This window comes from Hippopotamus amphibius, chromosome 5 (assembly GCF_030028045.1).
Source record: "Hippopotamus amphibius kiboko isolate mHipAmp2 chromosome 5, mHipAmp2.hap2, whole genome shotgun sequence".
Lineage (NCBI taxonomy): Eukaryota > Metazoa > Chordata > Mammalia > Artiodactyla > Hippopotamidae > Hippopotamus > Hippopotamus amphibius.
Genome location: NC_080190.1, coordinates 80,273,614 through 80,298,180, shown reverse-complemented (window position 1 = coordinate 80,298,180; position 24,567 = coordinate 80,273,614). Strand labels below are relative to the sequence as shown.

At 37.3% G+C, this 24,567-nt stretch overlaps 1 protein-coding gene across 2 annotated transcripts in view; it reads right to left on the bottom strand.

Moving 5' to 3' along the window:
• Nucleotides 1–224: 224 nt before the first annotated feature.
• Nucleotides 225–24,567, bottom strand: part of TSNAX (translin associated factor X) — a 31,932-nt gene continuing 7,589 nt past the window's right edge. For both annotated transcript variants that reach the window (XM_057735978.1, XM_057735979.1), the window contains exons 4-6: nt 23,884–24,014; nt 5,835–5,962; nt 225–2,059 (exon numbers count right to left, since the gene is read on the bottom strand). In XM_057735978.1, coding sequence (XP_057591961.1) covers nt 1,682–2,059; nt 5,835–5,962; nt 23,884–24,014 — 637 coding nt within the window. In that variant the 3' untranslated portion in view covers nt 225–1,681. The remainder of the gene's footprint in view (nt 2,060–5,834; nt 5,963–23,883; nt 24,015–24,567) is intronic.

Genomic DNA, 24,567 nt, shown 5'->3' with positions numbered 1-24,567 from the left:
TTGGGTCAATGAGATGTGAAGAGATGTCTTTCCTGAAATTCTGCCTACCTCTGGACCCCTTTTAAGAAATCATAAATCTCCATATTAAGTGAGTCTATATAGGGTTTCCTGTTTAGGCCAAAAGTTCTGTTAACAGTTTAAGTATTTCTCCATTGATCAAAAAATAAGCTTAACTTTTGTATTTTAATATTTTATTCAAAGAGTTCAGTTTTAAACATCTGTAAGACTTTCATTAATCCATTATTACTTTACTTTTAACATTATAAATTTAACTTCAAGTGGCAGAGGAAACAAAAATATGTAATAAAACTATATTTCAGCTGCATATCTTTGAGTAGGGAAACCAAAAAAACTTACTACCACCAAAACAAACAAACAAACAAACAAACCTAATCTATTAGGCATGTATATATTTTATTTTCCTTTAGGTATCATTTTTGGAAAATTACACTTTCAAAGAATAAGCTCTTGCAAACAGAGCTGCTAATCTTTCCAAAAATAAAATCCAGTATCTAGATTCTCAAAACTCACAAAACCAAATGGAAATGTTTAGTTGTCAGCCAACAGTGCCATGCTCAAGTCAGTTTCACACCACAGGGAATAATCTATAATTTCAGTGGGCAAATTCCAATTCTAAATATTACTAGTGAGACTACTTCTATTACTAGTGATACTACTTGTTATTTCCAACTCCATTTACAATTGTCTTATTGCTGAATTGTACGTGATAAATCTTCTTTGGCAACTTTTTATACTATCAACACAACTAGACAACTATAAAGATTTGGATTAACTTAATACTTCAGAATTCAAAACTTCATTATAATTATTTAGATGTAATTTCTTATAGGTGTTAGAATAGGAAAGCCTCCAAACATGCCTAATGAAACATAATGACAACAATAAAAATTGCTAAATAATCACTAGCTTTTCAGTTGTATGTGCAAGTATATAATTCTACTCAAACATCAGTGAAAATATTACAATGTCAGTGCCAATTCTCTATCAGAGCTTCTGTGATAAAGGACAAAGATTAAGTGTGGAAACTAACAGCTGGGTACCTGTCAATTTTTTCTGGAAGGCTGTTGCATATGGATTCGAAATGACCTAAAGTTAGCCAGAATATAATATGAATTCTCACTACAATACCTCAAAAAATTAAAGTATACGGATAACTTCATAATTTTTAATTCTTGTTCTATGGAATAAACCTATTTTGGAGGCTTGGCACAATATTACCAAGAAATTTAAACAGGAAGCTCAAGTCCAGATGTATAACTAAGAAATCTTTTCTATATATAAAAGAAATCACCAACTTAAACTATAAATGTCTTCCACTAAATATTACCACTCCGAAATTCACACAAAGTCAATGCAAACAGGTACGGCAGAAAGTGCACTCTGAAGCATGTTCACATTTACAAAGATAAATGATGAAGTTTAGCCAGCGAAAATTCAAATAGGCATATATGCAAACATTTGTATGCAAATTTTCACGAGTAAGATATAAGAAATGGTTCTTTTTTGGTAATTTTATGTACAGCCTGTACACAATTTAAAACAAGTACAACTGAAAACATTTCCAAAGCCACAATAAAGTCAAATGATATACTAAATAACAGTCTTACAAACTGGTCTTTCTTAGGAGTTCTTAAGAGAAAAACAACTGAGTAATGTTATTCTAAGAAATGCCCTCTTCTTGATCAATCATTTCTGTTTTAACTGAAAAGACATCTGCCAGCATATGTTTTGGAATTTCTGAACCTCTGACTTTCAAGGCATAACAAGCATTCTCCACTTTGGCCAGACTTTGTTTCAAGGTATACAGCTTCTTAGAAACCTCATAAGGTCCAGTATTGCCAATGAATGAAAACCCATCATAAACCTGACGTAAAAACTGGCTCACTTCAAAGGGGGTGTCAATGTCCCCATTCCCGACACTGTTAATACACATTCGCATCAACTCTCCAGTTAAATCAGCCACTCCCAGAAGGTAATCAACAGGCGTGATTTTCAGTCTCCAAGTGCCACACTGCTTATCCTGTGCATCAGAGGAGGGCTGGTGAAAAAAAAGAAAAAGAAAAAAGAAACACACACACACACAAAGAAAACACACTGTGAAAAAAGAGTGACTATGCATGTATCACATACAAGGTACAAAATCAAGAGCAGGTCAATCATACTAATCTAAATAAAATGATCCATTCTGTTAAATGACCATTCGAGATGTTACAAGAGGAATTCATACCCTCAGTAGGAAGCTGAACTTAGGACTTTAAGATAATTTTGATATCTAATATTGTATCATCATTTAATCAACCATTTCCAACTTCACTTGACGTACAAAATAAAGTCACAACATTCTTAAACAAGGCCTAATGACTTCATCGCATGACAATGACTCACTTCTTTAAATGACAAATCATAAAGCCCTCCAGGTTTCTGATCCAGTCACGTTTTCTGCAGTCACTGAGTCCCTTTCTGGCCTCTCTTCCATCCCCACTCAGCACTGACCATCAGATTATCGCTCTCGCTACACCCTCCTCAGCTCCTTCAGGCTCCTATTTTTCTACTGCACTTGCCCAGCAAAAACACAACCCTGAATCGGTATTAAAATCTACACTTGTTAGCGCTGTATTCAAGTGGCTGAGTACCACTGGGCTAAAAAATAGTAATACTCACAACTGCATAGTTTGTACCACTACAAATTACTCACCGGTCCTGCTTATTTCTTAGATGGTTCTCTCCAGTCTCTTCAAACACTATTCCAAACCTTCACCACTCTCCTCCTCAGCCCCCTACTCAATCCCAAGCCTTTTTACTCTCAAACAATCTGGCCTACTTTCACTGGCCTGGGTATTTGCCTGGCACAAGCCCTCTCAATCACCTTATCCCTAAAAAAAAACAAAAAAACTTATTTATGTCCACATCCATCTTTACCTTCTATCCTCCAGTCTCAGATGATGAGTTGTCCCTCCTCTTGTTTGAGGTTAACTCTTCCAAATGACCTTGACCCATCTCCTCCCACCTCTTCCAGGACCTTGCTTCATAAGGTGTATGCCCTTGGGCAAGTTATTTCATCTCTCTAAACCTCAGTTTCCTCATCTGTAAAATGGGATAACAGTACCTACCTCAGAGGTTTATTTTAAGGATGAGATAACATTTACCAAGTTCTTGGCATAATGCCCAACACAAAGTAAATACTCAATAAATGTTAGCTGCTATCATCATTACCATCACCACGTCAGTCTCCTCTCTCCACATCAACTTCTCTCTCTATTGGATTCTTTCTAAAAGAGGCGATGTCTAAATTGTTATTAAGAGTCTGTATGAGACTTAGCTAGGTGGGGTGCAATTATACTAGAGGACATTTTAGGCAGAGGGAACTGTAAAGGCGTGCAGGTGAGAACCGTGTTGTGTATTTGAGGAACTAGCGAGGTATTTCTTTTGAGTAAAATTTAAAGTAAGAAGCAGTACAGGAGAAGTCTAGAAAGACAGAACAAGGGATAGACCAAGGGGAGAAAGTCACACTAAGAAATGAGAACTGTACCTACAGGTAACAGAGTCATTGCGAATTAAGCAAGGAAATGACAGAGTCAAATTTAGGTGTTATTAAGATGACTCTGGTTGCTTTGTATCCAGTACATGAATCCTAACACTGCTGGACTCTTCAGAGACCATCTGTTCCAATCTTCTCAATGCAGAGAATAAGAAATGAGGTTCAAGAAACACTGCAGGTAATGTAACTAGTAGAACTGGGTAAGTATCCAAACTCAGCCTCCCAATTATCCTGACATAATTCCCAATTATCCTGACCTGCTATGTTTTGTTTCCATTAACTGTTAAGAGAATTGGCATCTTCTTGGAAAGGACAGATTGTGGGGGGTGGGAGTGAGGGTGGCCGGCATTTTCATAAGTCATTTATAAAAATAACTTTTGCTTAAGAAAACATTAATTTTGTTTCTATCATTTGACAGGAGTTCCCTGATTATAACTAAGAAGTTGATTTTGAAGAAACAAGTATGTTAACAAATTAACAAATTTCAACTAATTGTCAAGGAAATAAATTCTGTTTTACTGATAATAGATATTAGAAACTAGGGAAGAGAAAATTACTTACAATGCAGTTTTTTAACATGGACCTGAAGTATTTACAGGTAAAATATCGTGACATCTATAACTTAAAGTAGTTTAGCAAAAAACATATAGAGAAAGCAAATACGGCAAAATGTTAACAATTACTGAATCCAGGTAGTGGGTATGTGGGTGTTCATGTGCTACTATTCTCTCCACTTTTTTGTGTATTTGAAATTCTTCATAATTAAAAAGCAAAAGAAAATTAAATGGTTTTGACACTACTCTCAATAGGCAAGTCAGAGCAAAATACCTTCCCTTATTGATTCCCAGAATGTTCAGCACCAAAAAGAATCTTTAGCACCAAAAGGAAATATTATTTACAAATGTGGTCTTAACATTTTGAGACGTGTATGTACACGAATATTATAAATAATTTACCGTAATCTTAGAATAATTTACTACCTAAATCCTCAGAACAGTGCTTTTACTCTCGGTTTCTCTTTACCTTTTTGCCTTGATATTTCCATTCTGAATAGAACCTGAAAGGAAGGTATGGTAATTTGCCTAATATATTTAAGAAGCAGGGTCAAATAGGCTTACCCTACTTCTATAATTCGATCTTTACTAAATGAATCAAAAATATGAAGGAATTTTACTTATCAAGATGAACCTCCTCCTTAATAAACTTCACAGTTTTTAAAATTGAGAAAATACATGGTTTCCTTGAAGTAAGTTATACCTGTCATGCCAAATTAAGTCTCACTTTTCAATATAAACATTTTATTAACATTCAAGAACATATGATTTCCATAGCTTCTTCCACTTTCTGCCTACCTATCCTGACTCTGAGTGATTTTTAAAAATAATAATGAAAGAAAAACTGATGAAAAATAAAGAAAGGAAAAAACCTGTTTAATTGTATCTTTATGTGTTCTGGTATCTCAGGAAGTTACCAAATATTCAAAATTGTACCTCATGGCCTGAACACTGTATCTTGAAACTCAGGGGAAAAAACAGCATTTATTTAAAAGTTGAACTGTGAAAGTTTCTCTTTTCTTCATTTAGAGGAGCTACACAATATTTCTGATACAAGCATTATGAATTCAGTGATGAACACCTCTCACTATATGACAACTTGATGTTGACTTTTATAATGACAACTAACTACTGAGCACTTATACAGCATGTGCTGTATGTATACTACCTAATTTAAAACCTTTACATCAGATCCTTTAAAACACTCCTTTGAGGTAGATAACTGGCACAGGGGTCCCTGTGGCACATGGTGAGAAACACTGGCAGCGTGGGCAAGGACACTCCTGGCTTTGGATTCAAGACACCGGGTTTCAAAGTTAGCTGTCACACTTACTAGTTGACTAGGCTTTGATAAGTCACTTAAACTCTCTAAAAGCCACTCTAATTCTTACCTTATATGGTTAGTAGAAGGATTAAATGAGATAGTGCTTATAAAGGGCACATAGTAAATACACAGTAAAACCAAGAGTGGACTTAACGTAATCACTCAATAATGCTTTATGTAGAGAGTATTCTTTCCCCCCAACACACCCACAGTCGTTTGAGCCACTAACTAAAATATTTTAAAAGGCCATTGCCCTAGTTGGGAATCTGTGAAATCACACTTTAGAAAGAACATTCCCATCTCAATATTCTTAGCATTATAAGCCAATAAATCCCCTACAATCATTATACTGTTATATAAATTATGCAATAAATTGAAATACGATTTAAATTCTTACAGTCATATTTTCTTTCCCATTGTCTTCTGTTGAAAAAATCAATTGTTTATTAATTTCATCCATACTGATAAGTGATCGTGTTTTGATGAAATGTTGAAAAGAGACAGCCTCCACATATTCCTGCAGTCCTGAAAAACCAACCAAGAAAATTACTAAGGAACAACCACTAAATTAATAACAACATCATAATAAAGAACTTCAAACTAATCATCACCTAGCTCAGCAAACGCTTCACGGGTGCCTACTATGCAATCAGCCATAGATTCGATTCTTAGAACACAAAGAACCACACGGGGATAGACAGTGGGGACCAGCACTGAACACAGCAAGCATTTCTGTGACTGAACTTTAGATGGCTCAAATATAAATCTATTCAATTTCTTCTTCGCACTTCATGAGACCATTAGTCTTAAAAATCTACTCTTTCCTACAGAGAAATGGCAGATTTTTCAGAAATATATTTTCTAAAGAATTTAAGAAAGGGCTATTACAAAAATTTTGATAGGCTTTATTAGAAACTATAGAGATTATTTTTTGCTCCCTTAAGCAGCAAAATAGACAATGATTCAATCAGATGAGATATAAAATTAAAGATCATCTGGCTCTTTCTTAAATTTTTAATAGGTAAAAAAACACTGTAAATAATGCCAATTAAAGTGTCAAAATTCAAATAATGTTTTCCTCATACTTCAAAATTCATCCTTTCTGCTTCAGTAGTTTAAGTCTTAAAAAAAAGCTAATGAGTAATACTAGATGTACCAGATGTAAATTCTACAGAATCCACACTGAATTAAAAATTCATCTCGGTAAAGGTCAAAAATACTTTTCAAATGTTTTAAAACAACCAAATTCTACAGCCACAATTTTCAGCACTACTTTATTATGTCTAAATCTATAAGGCAATACTCACAGGGAAAAAGTATTTCTTAAAATGATTATCATTCCTGCCATGTTAGTCTTCTTTTTGAAGGCTTCTTTGTAAAAACAGGAAGAGGCGAATAAATTCAACAAGAGAACTCAGAACTCAGTAAGGACATCGGTATTTAAGTTCCCTCTCTAACACTTCTCCTGACAGAGTCCTGCACTCACACAACCTCCCAGGATCTGACACTAAAAATTAGGCCTGGCGGCAATAGTGTTGAGAAGGCTGACCACCGTGGTATCGTCACATCAAATGCCACACGAGGGTCAGACACAAAAGGAAATGGATGATCCAGTTTTCATAGCAATAAGAGGAAACAACTAAATGAAAATATCCTGACTCATTTTGAGCAGCAACTGATGCTAAAGTAAGGTCAGAAAATAGGTGCCTCCAGCTGACAGAATAAGACATGATAGGACGCTTTGTTTAATAAATCATAACACACTGAGAAATGAAACAATAAAGTTGAGTTTAACAGAACAGATAACATCTTTTAACATTTACAATAAAAATAGTTTTACATAATTTTAGTTTTATGAATAGGTTCATAAAACCCAGTTCACTTCCCTAATGACAATCTATATTTCTCATTTCCTTCCAGAAATACTCCAGGCATACAAAAGCAAACAGCAACATTTAAGAACCACTCATTCACATCTCTACATATGCTCTAACGTGCTTAGCTCTTATGAATGAGAGCTAAAGAAGATGACGCACACAAAGATTTGTGTACAAGGACATTCATCAGTACAATCATTACAACAATAATTGAAAAAACTTAAAAGATCAATTACAGAAGTGCCACTTGTCAACTTACTGTCTCTCAGCTCCATTACTGCAGATAATGGAGGTGCACCCTGAAACGTTTCTCTTTTGCCAACTGACACGTTATTAAGCTTTGTTGGTGGAGGGCCCTGGAAGGACAGCAAAGGAGGGAAAAGCTCTCTTCCTGGTTCTGGTGTGCCAGTCTTTGGCAGCCTTTTAAGCGTCGGGAACCAGTAGCTCCAGGTGGGCAACAGCACGAGGCCTCTCTCTGGGGGCAGATTTCCTTTGTGACCCAGAGAGTGGCTCCCTGGGAGCCCCCACCCCGGGCAAGGAGTCTCATGGCCCAGCACCTCCCAGCAGACAGCTTCCCAGAGATGCCATCAACACATCTCAGCCATCCAATGGTCCATGACTTTGGGGGAGGTAGGGCTCCTCCCAGATGTGTTCCTTCCTTGGATGCTCGGCCTCTGCCCTGGGGTAGTGGATGCCTCCTCTATCTGATAGTCCGATGCTCTTAAGAGTGCATGTTTCCTCTTATAAAGTAGTCCCCTATACAGTTAATTCTTTATTTAAACTTTCCCTGTTCAAATTACTATGCAGTTTCTGCTTCCTGTTTGGACACTGATGAACACAAGAGGGACTCAGGAAAATAAATAATGGTACTATATCTCCTTCACCCCTATTACCGTAGACGAGGTGTTCCATCTTTTGAAGCCACCCACCCACCATGCCTAACCTCAGAATCAAGATGCAATTCCAGCAGGAACCTGAACATGGATTCTTGCTTCCACATATGAGGCTTTCCACCTGATGTGCTCTACTGGATGCTGTCACCATTTACACTTGCTCAGATCCCTTCCAGCCACTGGCCCTATCTTTCCTCACAATGACTGCCCATCTCTCTCCTTCCCTTCACAGTTAAATTTCAATAAGCTCATCTCACACTCCTCAGCCTACTTCATTCTAGCTTGAGCATATCTCTACACCAAAACAGCTCTCGCTTAAAATTATCATAGTTAATGAGCCTAATGGACATTCTTTTCAGCCTTAATCGTAGCAGCATTCAGCATTTTGACCCCTTCTTCCCTTCTTTAAGCAAACTTCTCTTTGGTTCCTCTAATGGCATCATCTCCTAGTTCCCCTTTTTTCTACCTCTCTGGTCATGTCTTCTGAGTCTCTACCTCAATTAATCCTAGGCTCTCAAATTTACCTATACTTGACTTCAATTAACGCCACCATCTCTTAACTTTACATCTCTGGCTTCGAGTCACATATATCCAAATGCGTATTTGACAATTCCATCAGAAGGACCTCAAAATCAACATGTCCAACCATGAATTCACAATCTTCCTTCCAAACCTAGTCCTCTTTGTTTTGCTAATTCTAAGAGCCTCCTGGCCTTCCCTCCATTCATTTTTTTTCCCTCTTCTTATCCATTTTCACACCACAGACTGCCTTTTTTAACAACTATGACCACATCACTCCCCTGCTTAAAGCCTAAATAGCTTTCCATGGCTCTTAGAATACAAAGCAAAATCATTTACATGGTTTATAAGCACCTGCTTAATTTCACCCCCCACCTACACCATCAGCCTCAACTCATGCTGTGGTCAAGTCATAACATACATAGTTACACGATTCAAAGATGGGTAGGGACTTCCCTGGTGATCCAGTGGGTAAGAGTCCACGCTCCCAATGCAGGGGGCCTGGGTTCGATCCCTGGTTGAGGAACTAGATCCTGCATGCTGCAACTAAGAAGTCCACATGCTGCAACTAAAGAGTCAGCGTGCTGCAACTAAGACCCAGCATGGCAAAAATAAATACATAAATATATAAATAAAAAAATACAAAGATGGGTATGTAAACTCATAAATCCTTTAAATTAACAAAAGTAGAAGGCCGGTATGTACTCTATGATATGAATTTTCTTACAGTTTATATAAAGACACTACTTCGTCAGTATTTCTAGGCATAATCCTGCCCCCAAATTCCTACAGTTGGCTTACATTTCAGGGCCACGTGGAGCAAAAATAGTAGTGTTTTAAATACTGGAATCAAATACAAGTATCAAGGTTCTTGTCAGACATGTGGTAACTGATGGGGGGGGGGGAGAGCATGAAAACTAAGATTTTATCAGTTGAAGGTGGTGCACACAAGCTTTCCCAGAGCTTCATGGTAAGGCTTGATGAGTTCATCAAGCAAACATTAATTATCTCAGTTTAATGGGTATGAGCCAGTGCAAGCCTATAGGAGGAGGATGACCATATCTACACACCTATAATCTCAAGCTGATTTGATAGACAAGGTGCCAATTCCAGTGTGTAGCTCAAGGTAGAGCAAATCAGTCAGAAGTGAGGTTACCACTTAAACTGAACCTGCCTCTTCTCTCTTCTCTCATGGCAACACCACGTGTGATGGTTCGTTTGGCTAGCTACGGTGCCCAGTTGTTTGGTCAAACACCTGTCTAAATGTGGCTCTGAAAGTAATTTCTAGATGTGATTAACATTTAAGTCAATAGACATGTAAAGCAGATGACCCTCCATAATGGGGTGGGGTACGGGGACACTCATCCAATCAGCTGAAGGCCTGAAGAACAAGGAATGAGGATTCCCAACGAAACAATTCTGCCCCAAAACTGCCAGGGAAGTCCTGCCTGAGTCTCCAGCCTGCGGATTCCAGACTCAAGACTGCAATGTCAACTCTTCAATGAAATTCCAGCCTGCTGGCCTGCTCTACAAATTTCATACTTCCCAGCCCCCAAATCATGTGAGCTGATTCCTCAAAATAAATTACTACCTACCTATCCCACGCCCACCCTCCCTCCCCCCTTCTCTCTATGACTCCCATAGGTTCTGTTTCTCTGGAGAATTCTGAGGTCAGATGGTGGAATGGCATGTCTGGTGAGGCAGAACACTCACATAACCTTCAGTTACAATGCACACACTTCTGTCTCCTCCCCTTCACTCTGTGCTCTACCTTTTTCTGTTCCTCACCCATACCGTGCCCTCTCTGATTTCAAGGGGTTTTGTATGCTGCTCCCTCAGCTTTCACTCCATGCTCTCCTCCTTCTTTTGCCTGATTGATTACTACTAATCCTTTTACGTTCCATCAAATAATACCTTTGAAGAAACTGTCGGACACCACCCCATTCTAAGTCAAGCCCTTGTTATATGTTTTCCTAGTACCATGTGCCTTTCCTTTGCGGTGCTAATCAAAGTTGTATGTAAATAATGTAAAATTCCAGGACTTCCCTGGTGGTCCAGTGATTAAGACTACGTGCTCCCAATGCAGGGGGCCCAGGTCCAGGGATGCCCCAACGAAGATCCCTCCCACACCCAACAACGAAGATCTCACATGCCGCAACTAAGACCAGCGCAGTCTAAACAAACAAATAAATAAATAAATAAATTTTTTAAGTTTTAAAAAAATAATGTAGAATCCCTTATCTACTGTCCTCTTCTATCCCTTGCTAGGAGGGCAATACCATGACTACTTTGGTCACTGCTTACCCCTTGTGCCTAATGTAACAGGCACAAAAACAGAATTAAATGAGGTACATCAGTTTTTGAAAAGCTATTTAGTAATTTAAAGTTACGTTTTACAGGGACATTTAATAAACAGGAAAATGCCCATTTTGGAAAAAACCCAAAATACAATAAGGAAATAAAAATTAAAACACAACACATACACTATGATTATAAATAAAGGCAGTAGGAAACTGGAAAAACTTGCTACTCAAAACAACATCAAAAGGATTCTTACCACCTCTAAACAAGGTGGTTTAAACCAATCTAGGGGGAATACTGTTATACTGTGCTATTCTGCTTACAGAGATCACTGGGGAAAAATTATGTCCAAGAATTTGATTCTGTTCAAGGAAATACCAGGACCTATCCCACGATGCTTAAGAAAAGCATCCCAGAGTAGATGTCCCTTTGCTTAACAGAGTCCTTTAAGGAGTGTTCAATGTGCAAGGGGAGAAATGGAGCTCGGTTTAGGGCAGGGACCACAGAGTTGAAATGCCCTGCATAATTAAAGAGAAATAATTTCAAGTTTCAAGGTTCAGCAATGGGAGAGGAGAAAGAATTTTTAAAAAGAAAAGGAAGCAAGCAGTGAAAAAGCAAGCTAGTATTTTTTAATACGATTCCCAATTCTGAATGAACTTTATTTAACAAAGATGCTAACTACAGGAGAACATATTGGTAAAACATCACTTCTTTGTGAATGGGAAAAGATATCTGGCTGACTTCATTAGCTGTAGAATTGTTTTACCCACATGAGCCAATTCAAAACATGGAAAATTATTTTAATAAGTATATTTATAAAAATGATTTGTAGTTAATAAAATCAACTAAGTACAACCAACTTCCAGGACTGTGCCTCAATTATAAAACAAAAGTACTAGACAACATGATCTCTGTGGTACTTTTCAAATTTAGATTGGTATGAACTATTCTTCCTATTGAAATGTCAAAAAAAATCCATCTTAGTGAAACTAAATTATATGGCAACCAAATAGGAATGCCGTTTGCTTCTGCAACAAAGCACTCCGATGTTGCTAAAATGTTTGCAGTCTTATGAATAAACACACATGAAAAAATATTAAATTCACCAAATACGGTAAAGAACATAAAATTTACCATTTCAACCATTTTTAAGTGTAAAGGTGCGTCGCATTAAGTTCACTGACATTGTTGTGCTACTTTTTATCTTACAAAACCGAATCTCAGGAATTCCCTGGCGGTCCAGTGGTTAGGATTCCATGCTTTCACTGCTAAGGGTGCAGGTTCGATCCCTGGTCAGGGAACTAAGATCCCACAAGCCACACAGTGCAGCCAAAACAACCACAAACAAAAATAAAAAACCTGAATCTGTATACCCATTAAATAACTTCTCATCCTCTCCCTCAGCCTCTACCAACCAGCACTCTACTTTGTCTCTAAGAATTCAACTCCTCTGGGTACCTCATATGAATAGAATCATACAGTACCTGTCCCTTTGTGACTGGCTTATTTCACTGAGCATTTACCCATGCTGTGGCATGTGTCAGAATTCCCTCCCTTCATAAGGCTGAATAATACTCCACTGCATGAAGAGCCCACATTTTGTTTACCTATCGACCCATCAGTGGACACCTGGGTTGCTTCCACCTTTAGGGTATGGTGAATAACGCTGCTGTGAACATGAGTGTACCAACATCTGCTCGAGTGCCTGCTTTCAATTCTTTGGGGTATATACTCAGAAGCCTCCAACAAGATTTTTAAAAATATATAAATAAAATATTGGTAGTTCCTAAATCTTGAGTGTCACTTACAAGATAATGTATCTGATACTTTACATCTGCCTTTTTAAAGCTCATTATAACCTTACATGGCTGTATTACTATCCTTCCTTTACAGATGAACAAATTGAGGCTCTAGGAAATTAAGAAATTCACCCAGGTCACATAAGTAGTGAAAAAATATTTCTATAATTCAAAAGCTCAAGCCCTTCCCACCTTACCTGCTTCTTTACATTCAACTCCATATAAAACATATTCACTTATTTTCACTTTTTTTCTCACTAAATCCCTAGGTCAGCTTTTCTCCATGCTTCGTTTACAGTATTCTCTAGTCTCTGATACTATATTCTTTCATGATTCTGTGCTGCTCTGGGCCTATGTTGCCCTCTCTCAAATCTTTCTCTACCTGCAAAAAAAGTTTAAATGTTTTGATACACTCCAATCAAGGCAGCACTCATCTCTTCAAACCCACTCCATAAAGCTTACACTTCAATTAAATGTTTCAGTAGGCTTTGTGTTATAAAAGCTGTATGATCACCCATTTTGCACCCTAGAACTGTGAAGGCAGGAAGCAGCCCCTTGTCACAACTTTGCCCCTTTCTCCTTTCCCAAAGACAGCACTTCATATGCAGAAGAGACTCAAATGCTTGGTAGATTTCCTGTAATAATCTCTCCCTGTTCTTCCTCTTTAGCTTTATGAAACTCTAAACTTTGTCAATTTTTGCTTTGACAAAAATATTTTAAAATTTGGTACTCCAATGTTCAGAACTATCTAATTGTCCTTTATGTATAGTACTTTGGATTTACATCCACTAAGAAAGATATCCTTACAAGATCAGAGTTCAAACTGATAAAATTCAGAAGTAGTGGTCTTACGGTTATCTGATTTATTTTTTACAGGGGGAAAAAAAAGAGGATACAGAACAAGAGCCCTCAAAATTCACCTGTTTGTATCAATCTCTATTAAAGTGGGTGGCTGTCAAATATTACATTTTCAAGTATATCTGAAGTCATTATTTAAGTTGTCCTTGGGATGTGTATAAATTACCTTAGAGATGAGGGGACCATTTCTACTCCACAGAAATTAGGTTTCAATATATACCATAGAGAAAGTTCAAGGACATTTGGCCCCAAACACGGAAAGCATTTTTGGTCACATCTAGGTAAAAGGATGTTTAAACAACTTATGTTTCAACTTGATGAAAAGGACATCCGCTGTTTTCAGCAAATAATCCCCAAGGTGAAAATTTTCAATCTACTGCCATATTCCATCAAACAATGCCTTCCCCTTTTGCTTCTGCCTTGGATGAAATCCAATTAGAATTATTTACAAAATCAGTTGCCAGTAAAAGAGAAGTTTGTAGGTTGCTTTATGTAATTTGTTATTTTTCTCCTTCTCCTATTAGAACATATACAAGGAAACCCAATTAAAGGCTTCTGATCATTTTCTTGTAATATTTAAGCAATATACATCCAGTCCAAATCTCCATCAGAAACCACACAGAGGTTTCACCATAAGTTCAAAATGCAAGTCTCAACATTCTTCCCAGGCTTCTAGTGTTTTAGAATACTGTCTGGCATTTGACCCAGCAATTCCACACCTAGGTATATTTCCAAGAGAAATGAAAGCATATGTTCACACAAAAACTTGTACAAACGTTCATAGCAGTATTACTAACAATAGCCAAGAAGCAGAAATAACCCAAATGTCCATCAACTGATGAATGGATAAACAAAATGTGGTGTATATGTACAATGAAATATTATTCAGCCATAAAAAAGAATAAAGTGCTAATAGATGCTATGACATAAGATTAACCTTGAAACATTATGCTAAGTGAAAGAATCCAGTCACAGAAGGTCACACACTGCATGACTCTATTTCTATGAGGTGTCTAGAATAGGCAAATCCATGGAGACAGATAGCAGATTAGTAGTTGCCTTGGGATAGGGAAAGGGAGATGGGGAATGACTGCTAATGGGTAAGGGGTTTCTTTTTGGTGTGACGCAAATATTCTGGAATTAGCTAGTGGTGATACCTGCACAACCCTGCGGTTATACCAGAAACCACTGAATTGTACAATTTAAAAGGGTTAATTTCATGATATGTAAATTATATCTCAATTTTTTAAACTGCATTTATAACTATTTGTAAGAATACCATGTGAATTTTTTCAAAAGTTAGCTTTACCAGATCACTGAAATGTTAAAATTAGATCTAGGTTTGATTCACAGGCCACTCTGCTAAAAAATGTATCCTCAAACACATAACTTGTACATAGAAAATAAATATGTGCAATTATACTACCAATAGTAAGACAAATGCAATTCCACTAATTTGGATTTTGTCTAATTTGGATTTTGCCTGACTATATTTGTGGAGATAGGGCCTCTAAAGGTGATTAAGTTAAGTCAAGGACATTAGGGTGGGCCCTAATCCAACCTGACTGGTGTCTGGATAAGAAGAGATTAGGACACTCCAGCACCAGGGATGCACTGAGGAAAGACCATGTGAGGACATCCCAGGGAGGCCATCTTTAAGCCAAAGAGAGAGGTCTCAGAAAAAACCAACCCTGATGACACCTGATCTTGGACTTCACACCTCCAGAACTATGAGAAAATAAACTTCTGTTGTTTAAGCCACCCAACCTGCAGCAGTTCTAGAAAACTAATATAGCATCTTGAAAATCACAGCGTATGTTTGGCTTCTGAGATAAATCAGATATGCTGAAATTTGTATTAATTAGACTACTCATCACAGTTAATAACATACTACTAACCAATAGACACAAAAGTATGTTTTTATTTTAACAACCAAAATGGTCATAGTAGTGTATCAGGCTGAATACCTTGCCCTACTTCTCCCATGGTCATCATGCTACAACTAACTAGCAAAATCCTAACCAGGAATGAGTCTAACTTTCTACCTCATTCACTCCTACTGCTCTACAGAAAAGATCACATTTATCGACCAGGTAAACTTTCAAAAATGATTAACAATAACTATTAAATTTCCTGGTTAAGTTCCCACCCCCATTCCCTTGGAGTCATTCTTGTATCTCCAGGCTGCCACCAATTTCCAACCACTGTTCCACCTTCCGCCCTCTCTCAGCACATGCCTGGAAAAGAGAGATTCCTGAGCAAGAACGTCCTCCACTGCTGGCCTCTACATCCCTCCTTAAATGCCCATGTCAAAAGAGGCAGCCTTGCTCCCACACAAGGCTCGTCAATTACCTATGCTATAGAACCCGCCCCCTCTGGATTCCTAAGGGATCCTATTCCATCAAATACTCCATTCTGTCTCCTTCAGTTAAGGTTCCAGAGGACCGAGGATTTGCCTTTCTTCTTACTTTACTCTGTTTGGACAATTTTATCCATGTCTATAAATTAAACTACAGCTTATAAGCTGATGCCTTCAAGGCTATGACTGTACCCTGAGTTCTCTAAACCAATATTTTTTCTAAACCTATTAGGAAGCTGCTTGGATGCCACATTAATCACATCCAAAACCCATTCCATCTTCCATTTCTTCTCTTAACAAATAACAACCGCATTCAACCAGTTAGCCAAACCAGAAACCTAAAGGTTTTCCTAGATTATTCCCCTTTCCCTGCACTTAAAAAAAACAAAAACAAAACCACATCCTAAAAACATGCCCTTTCCTCTTCGTCCCCACTAACACAAACTGGAGGCCTATTCATGCCACACCAAGAGTGACCACCACAGCCTCCTGACTCACCTACCTGCCTCTAGTCTTTCGCTCCATAAAATATGATAAAACCATAAGGGAAAGCACAGACTTGAAATGAGCATGTCCTAGGTTCAAAAGCCAAATCAAAATGAATTGGGAGATTGGTATTGCCATATACACATTACTAATAAGAAAAAAAAAATCAAATTGTACACTTTAAACATATGCAGTTTATTGTATGTCAATTATATCTCAATAAAAGTTCTTAAAAAAAATAAATAGGGACTTCCTAGGTGGCCTAGTGGTTGGGAATCCACCTGCCCATGCAGGGGACACGGGTTTGATCCCTGTCCCGGGAAGATTACCACATGCCAAGGAGCAACTAAGCCTGTGTGCCACAACTATTGAGCCTGCGCTCTAGAGCCCGTGAGCCACAACTATTGAGCCCTCGTGCCACAACTACTGAAGCCCACGTGCCTAGAGCCCGTGCTCCACAACGAGAGGCCACCACAATGAGGAGCCCACGCACCACAATGAAGAGTAGCCCCCATTCTCCACAACTAGAGAAAGCCCATGTGCAGCAATGAAGACCCAACACAGCCAATAAAATAAATAAATTTATAAGAAATAAAATAAAAAATAAATACATTTAAGTTTTCAAAATCAAAACAAAAAAGCCAAATCAGTCTCTTACTAGCTGTGTGAACTAAGCTAAGTTTATTAAGTTACTGCCCTTCAATTTCCTCATTTGTAAAGTACAAACATCTACCTATACTGTAGGATTTATACAAAATAATATATCAGTGTCTGGTACAAGGGTCCTCTGTAACTACTGAATTAAACTGAGGTGGGAATTAATAAGAATGACAGGCATTAATTTTCGTTAGACAATAATTAAAACTTCTTTAAAGAAAACAATCTTTTTTTGGTTCTTTTTTTGTCTTCTTTCCAATGTATTAGATCACAATTAAAAGAGGCCATTATTCTCCCAAAATGTTACCCTAGCTGAACATGTACTATGATGCTAAGAAGTGATAGTAAATTATTTTAAGGGACAGCACTGTTGGAATAAGGACCGCTCTGACTCGGCACACATGTCCAAACTGAGTAAAAAGCTGTCTCATCCATGACCCCTGCTTAGCAGCCCCGCCATCCTTATTAACCGACAGACCTCAGCTCAAGAGTGACTTTCTGAAACAGGATTTCAGAAAAGCAGTAAGAATGTTCAGAGGTGGAAAAGAGACATTGGGTTAAAAGACCTTCACACACTTGGACAGTCTAAGTAGTGTGTACCCAACATTTCTCTAAAAAGAATATTCACAAACTGAGTCTTTGTGACCCAGAAAATGCCTTTGAAAGATTTCCTTGTGGTCAACAGGATTCACCACAGAAGTTTGTAGTATGATCAAAACACTTAACAAATTGTGATTAAAACAGTCATGAGAAATGTTTATTGAGTGCAAACTATATCGATTTTAATTAATATTTTTAAAATATTTTATTAAATAAATTTAATAAAATTTATTAAGGTTTTATTAACATATGTTATCTCACCTATGTAAAACAAAAGGAAGTGAGAATTTTTAACCAGATATAGGATCTGAGATCTTCAAATAAAAGCCTCTGGCTTTGTAGAGAACAATTACAGTATAAAGTACCAAATACTAGCTAGCAGAGAGGAGATGGTCTAGCAGAAAGTTCATCAGAGTAGAGAAAACAAGTCAGATTCCAATTCAAATACCATCTCTAAATTCATTTACAAAATGAGGTGCTGGGATAAGATGTCCTTCAACCACTCTTTCAGTTTTAAAATTATTTTCAAATTAGGCAAATGAATGTTTTCAAGCCAAATTAAAATACATTCAGAAAAATATTTAAATCCATCAACATGCATATGCCTGGATTTCCCACTAAACCAAATGGACACCAAATCACTGTATTGGACAGAGAAAAATTAACTATTTATCAAACATATTCCATTGTCTTTGGCACAGAGACCATATTTCCCATTTCCCCTTGAAGTCAGGTATGGCCGTGTGACTGGCCAATAAAATGTGGGCAGAAGTGATCAATGCCATTTGGAGGGCCGGCCCATAAAAACCTCAGGCATGACCCTGCACTCCTCTTTCCCACAACCTGCCAGTTGTATGCCGATGTCCTGGCTCATCTTGGAAACCACATTCTGATAATATCAGAGCCCCAAGATCCTAGGGCTCTGAATGACTAAGTGGGCAGAGCACACTCAAACCACCACCATAAAGCCTGAACTTTTAATGAGAAAGAAACGATTCCTATTTTCTTAAACCACCAAAACATCACAGGTTTGTTCATTTGTTTCAGTACTTAGCTTTACCTGCTTACAACTTAACTCACAAACAGAAAAATTCAATATTTAGCTATATCTCTCCCTTCATTAAATTCTTCCATTATTTATTCCAAAGGCTTACAGATCTTCATGTCCTAGTTCATTTTTTCAGTGAGCCTTCTCAAGTTTGCTAATATGCTGAAATAATATCAAAGTTCTCTGTACTAATATAATGAGCTTTAGAACATTCCTAAATATTAATATTAATCCTATTTCTGCTATTATGTCTAAGTAACAGCCCCTGGAAACATGTTTCCTTTTGAAAGGAACAATAAACAGTCAAAACAAAAATTTGCAAAAGCAAATCACCAAATAAAAGATTTGGCTGAACAACAAAAAAAGCCCCTTTAAAATACTTTTGCTCTTCACTCTTTACAATAGCCAGGACATGGAAGCAACCTAAATGCCCATCAACAAATGAATGGATACAGAAGATGTGGCATATATATACAATGGAATATTACTCAGCTATAAAAAGGTATGAGATGGAGCTATGTGTAATGAGGTGGATAGAACTACAATCTGTCATACAGAGTGAAGTAAGTCAGAAAGAGAAGGACAAATATTGTATGCTAACTCACATATACGGAATCTAAAAATGGTACTGATGAACTCAGTGACAAGAATAAGGATGCAGATACAGAGAATGGACTGGAGAACTCGAGGTATGGGAGGGGGCGGGGGGTGAAGGGGAAACTGAGAAGAAGTGAGAGAGTAGCACAGACATATATACACTACCAACTGTAAAATAGTCAGTGGGAAGTTGTTGTATAGCAAAGGGAGTCCAACTCGAGGATGGAAGATGCCTTAGAGGACTGAGGCAGGGAGGGTGGGGGGACTCGAGGGGGGGGCGTCAAGGAAGGGAGGGAATATGGGGATATGTGTATAAAAACAGTTGATTGAACCTGGTGTACCCCCCAAAAATAAAAAAATAAAAATAAAAAAAAAAAAAAATACTTTTGCTCTTCATTCTGTCAACATTTATCAAACCGCTATTAAGTGTCTGGGATACATCAGTTAATAGTAATTGATGCTATTAATAGCAACAAAAAACATCTGTAGAGACATGCAGAGTCCACATTCTAGTAGAGGAGCAAAGAAACAATAAAGAAACACAATAAATAAGGAGATTACAGAGTATGTTAAGAGATGTTAAGTGCTATGAAAAAAAAAAAAGCAAAACGAGCTATAATGTGTGCTGGGCTTTTAAGAGAAACCTTCATATCTGGGTGAAGAGGAATTTAAGCAAGATAAAGCCTTTACTTGAGGTTAGGCTCTAAAGTCAACAGGTAAATTAAATCCACGTGATAAGAAAGCAGTGGTACCACTTACTAGCTTGTGACCTTGGACAAGTTGCTTAACTCCTGCGAGTCTCAATTTCCCCATTTATGAAGTGGTAAAAATAATGTTTATGACTTAGGGATACTGCAAAAGTCATTTAAATATAAATATAAATATTTAATATATAAAGAACAATGGCTTAAAAAAATATCTGTAACTGGCTGAGAATACTCACTTAACCCATCACTCACATTCTCGGATAAGAGGATTAAAATATTAGTTAGGGTCTGAACTCAGTTTTGTGCACCAGAATGTCTCAAAATTAAATGACAATTTTTAGTATTATCACAGTGGTATCAACTAAACGGAAAAAAAAATATATTTTTTTCCTTTGAGATGGAGGACGTTTCCCCCAACTGTTAATTTTTCAACAAGAGAAAAAACAAAAGACAAAAACGTGATAGGGCACCAAAAAAAAAGTTTTAAGTGACTTATTTCAAGTAATTAATTATTTGTCATTTATTTAACCATCCCTTGGGACAATCTGTAATCTACTCTGATAAGAAATGTGTAGAAAACAGACCTAACTTTTGTTGTTATTCAGTTATTAGTAGGATACTCGCTGCCTGAGCTCACACAAGTATCCCTTAGGGAAATGCTCTGCGTGCCATTAGCACTATTCTTAATGAGGAAAAGCACAGAACTCCTTTAGTTCAATGCCAGAATTGTTTTATCTTCAAGTCAAAAGAACAACTATTTGGAGTAACACCAAAACAAGCATTTAACAATTACAAGCAGCAAGCTATTCATAAGCATCACATTGTTAATGTTACTTTAATTATAAATAACCTTATTTTATCAAATAAAATATCTGTCAGCAAATTTTTAAGTCCCAGACACCTCTTTATTTTACTGCTTTATTCCTTAATTTCAAGAAAAAAATTCTTTATTGCTTCAATTTAAAGGATCTCATTTTACTTTAAAGACTTCCTACAGAAAAGTGAGATACAGAGAATCCTTAAATTTTTAATTTGTGAGTAGGTAATCTTAAAGAAAACTTAAAAATCATAAACAAAGGTCTTAAACAGAATGTGGTGCTCATAAGAATTCTCTATAACAGTGAAGTGGAAATCCCTGAAGAAAGATTGCTCCCATTTCACTAACACCCTATCTAAACATTTTCCAAGAGTGTGGTGCTTCCTTCCTGATTTAAGAAACACTCTATTGACTCAGTGAAATGTCCCCTCTGCCTTTTCTCCTCCATTTCTCTGTTTTGTATGTATGACTTACAAAAGTTAAGTATGACTTCCTAGGTTTCTGTTTGTGTCATTATCCATAAGGTCCTTGCTCTTATTTAAAGCCTTTCCTTATACTTCACTTGTTGATCGATGAAGGACCTTACAAAATAAATTACTGTGCCCAATAAAGCACATCTACAATGTCCCTGGATTAGCTCTGCCTCTTTTTGAACTTCATATAAATGGAATTATAGTTAGATACTCTTTTGTGTCTGCTTATTTTGCCCAAAAGGATGTGAAATTCATATTCGCTGCTACATACATTCGTCATTTTTTACTGCTGTGTAATACCACATTGTACAACTACACCATGGTGTACCCATCTTCCTGTCGATGGACATCTGGGTTGTCTTTAACGTTTAGGATATTGTGATTACAGTGGTTACGAGGTTTCTTGCACATGTCTTTTGGTGACATAAGCCTCACTTCTCTTGGGTACATACGCAGAAGTCATCATATAATAGACACATGTTTTAGCTAGATACTGCCAAAGTTTTTTTTAAATGGTATGGTCGGTATTTATGATGTAGGCATGCTGGTGAGTGAATGGTATCTCACTGCGGTTTCCCTTTATATTATTCTAGTGTGCAATGATGCTGAGACTTTTTAGCGCATATTCACAGTCATCTGAATAGTCACATTTTTGAGGCCCCTGTTCAACTTTTTTGGTCCATTTTAAAAAATTGCGTATCTTCCTGTTGATTTGTAGGCGTTCTCCATATATTCTGTACATGAGTTCTTTATCCAATGTATGTATTTAAATGTCTCCTCTCAGACTTCAATTTGCTTTTTTGCTTCCTTGATGATCTTTCGATAAAGAGAATTTCTTAATTTTAATGAAATTCAATTGATCCGATTTTCCTTTAGTAGTTAATGCTTTTTGTGTCATTAGAAAAAAATCTTTTCTACGACAAGGTCACGAAGATATTCTTGTATGTTTTCTTCCAGAGGCCTGTTTTAGATTTCACGTCACCCTTCTTTCTACCATCACCTCTGGTCTTCTCTCCCAGCCCCGTCAAATTTGTTACATGCAAGCTTGTGCCGCCTGACAACATACACTCAATTCATCAAACCTTTTTTATTCTGTGTGCTGTCATTTTAAAAATCAAATAAATCCCTGATAGTAAACAACAAATGATGAGGATGGGAATGTATCTCCCTTGAAAATATACTATAATGATTTCCTCACAGAACTGTTTTATCACTTTAGTTTAAAATAATACACCTCTAGCTTTAACTGATGTATGCAGGCACTTTCTCTTACTAATATTAAGACATTTCAACAACGACAGGTTGACATTTCTGAAAAACAAGTGCTGAAACGATAAACATATAGACTAAAGCTGAACATATATTGAGCAGATACCAAATGAACTTGTTTCCTACTACTCAACTGACCTGCACTCAGTGGAATCAGCTATTTGATAGAAAGGAATGCAGAACTTTTATTTACCTCTATAGATATGAATCAACCTTTCACTTTTTCTTTCTGCAAATTTCAGGGTATGTCTGAAGTATACAATTATCTCTCCTATCAGTGAACTCACAATAAGAAAAGGATGAAGAGGTTCAGAGCGAGTCTTTAAATATTTGTGCCAACTCATTTGCAAATGTTTGTAATTACCAAGATCCAGTACTCCACGCAATTTAAATGAATATATAAAACCCAGTACTACTCTAGAATTCCCAGGATGGAGTCACACTACGAGATGTGCTGGTCCACCTGGTGAGGTGATACATTCTCTTTTATGAACCTACTACAACTGAAACTTAGAGCCACAAGTGAGATATACCCACAGTGGGAAATGAGATATGCCCTGTCTGAATACACCCTACTAACTCAAGAATAATGTTCATATATTAAGTCTGTTTCCTCAATTACTTTATTAAAATCTATCAATGACTATCACTACACAGAAAACTAGAACCAATTAAGCATTTGCAGATTACCTTTACATTACTATTTAGAAGTCCCAATTTTTTTTTATTAATTAATTTATTTATTGGCTGTGTTGGTCTTTGTTGCTGCATGCGGGCTTTCTTTAGTTGCAGCGAGCAGGGGCTACTCTTCGTTGTGGTGCACGGGCTCCTCATTGCTGAGGCTTCTCTTGTTGCGGGCTCTAGGCGCATGCGCTTCAGTGGTTGCGGCACATGGGCTCAAAAGTTGTGGCTCACGGGCTCTAGAACGCAGGCTCAATAGTTGTGGCGCACAGGCTTAGTTGCTCCGTGGCATGTGGGATCTTCCTGGAGCGGGGATCAAACCCGTGTCTCCTGCATGGGCAGGCAGCTTCTAAACCACTGCGCCACCAGAGAAGCCCCAGAAGTCCCAATTTTTTAAAGACAATAATATTTCACCAAGAGTCAATTAAAATTCATGCAATGCACATAACTCATGTAACATACTATTTTTTTTTAAACGTTGCCACTAAAGTGAATCTAGACTCACCTGTAGTAATGGCTCTGTGGAACTGATGCATGTCTTCTCCTGAGAGCTCTTGGGCTACCTGTAATATCTTTTGTCTGACACCATCCAATTTAATTTCTGATTCAGTCAATATTTCTTCCAAATCAGGAGCACTACAATCAAGATATTGGGAACTTTTAAAACATCAGTCAGATGTGTTGATAGTGACAAACTGAAATAATCTACATATCAATTAACACAGGGCTCAATAAATACCCTATGCATCTGGAAACTTCTAACTCCAAACTACAACTATAGTTTATTAAAAATAGGTAAAAACATGGAAAATGCTATAATAAGTGAAAAGAGAGTATAACGAGCTATATTTATAATATGGCCATACTCCAAGAAAAATTGTGTTCATAAAAATATGGCATCTGAAGATGTCTACTTTCAGTCAGGATGGAGTAACATGGACAGGATTTATCGTTCCACCATAAACAACTAAAAAAAATAAATATATACAAAAAAATGGTTTTTAGACATTGGGCAACAGGCAGCACGGGACAGTGATCCCTGAGGGACAGGCGAAAAAAAGGACATGTGCTCTATAACTGTACCATCTGACTGCCTGCAGAGCTTACACATGACACGACAGGGATGAGAAACTTAGGTGGACCCTGGGAGTCTCCCTGAGTAGAGGAGGAGGAGGTGGGAGTTCAGGAT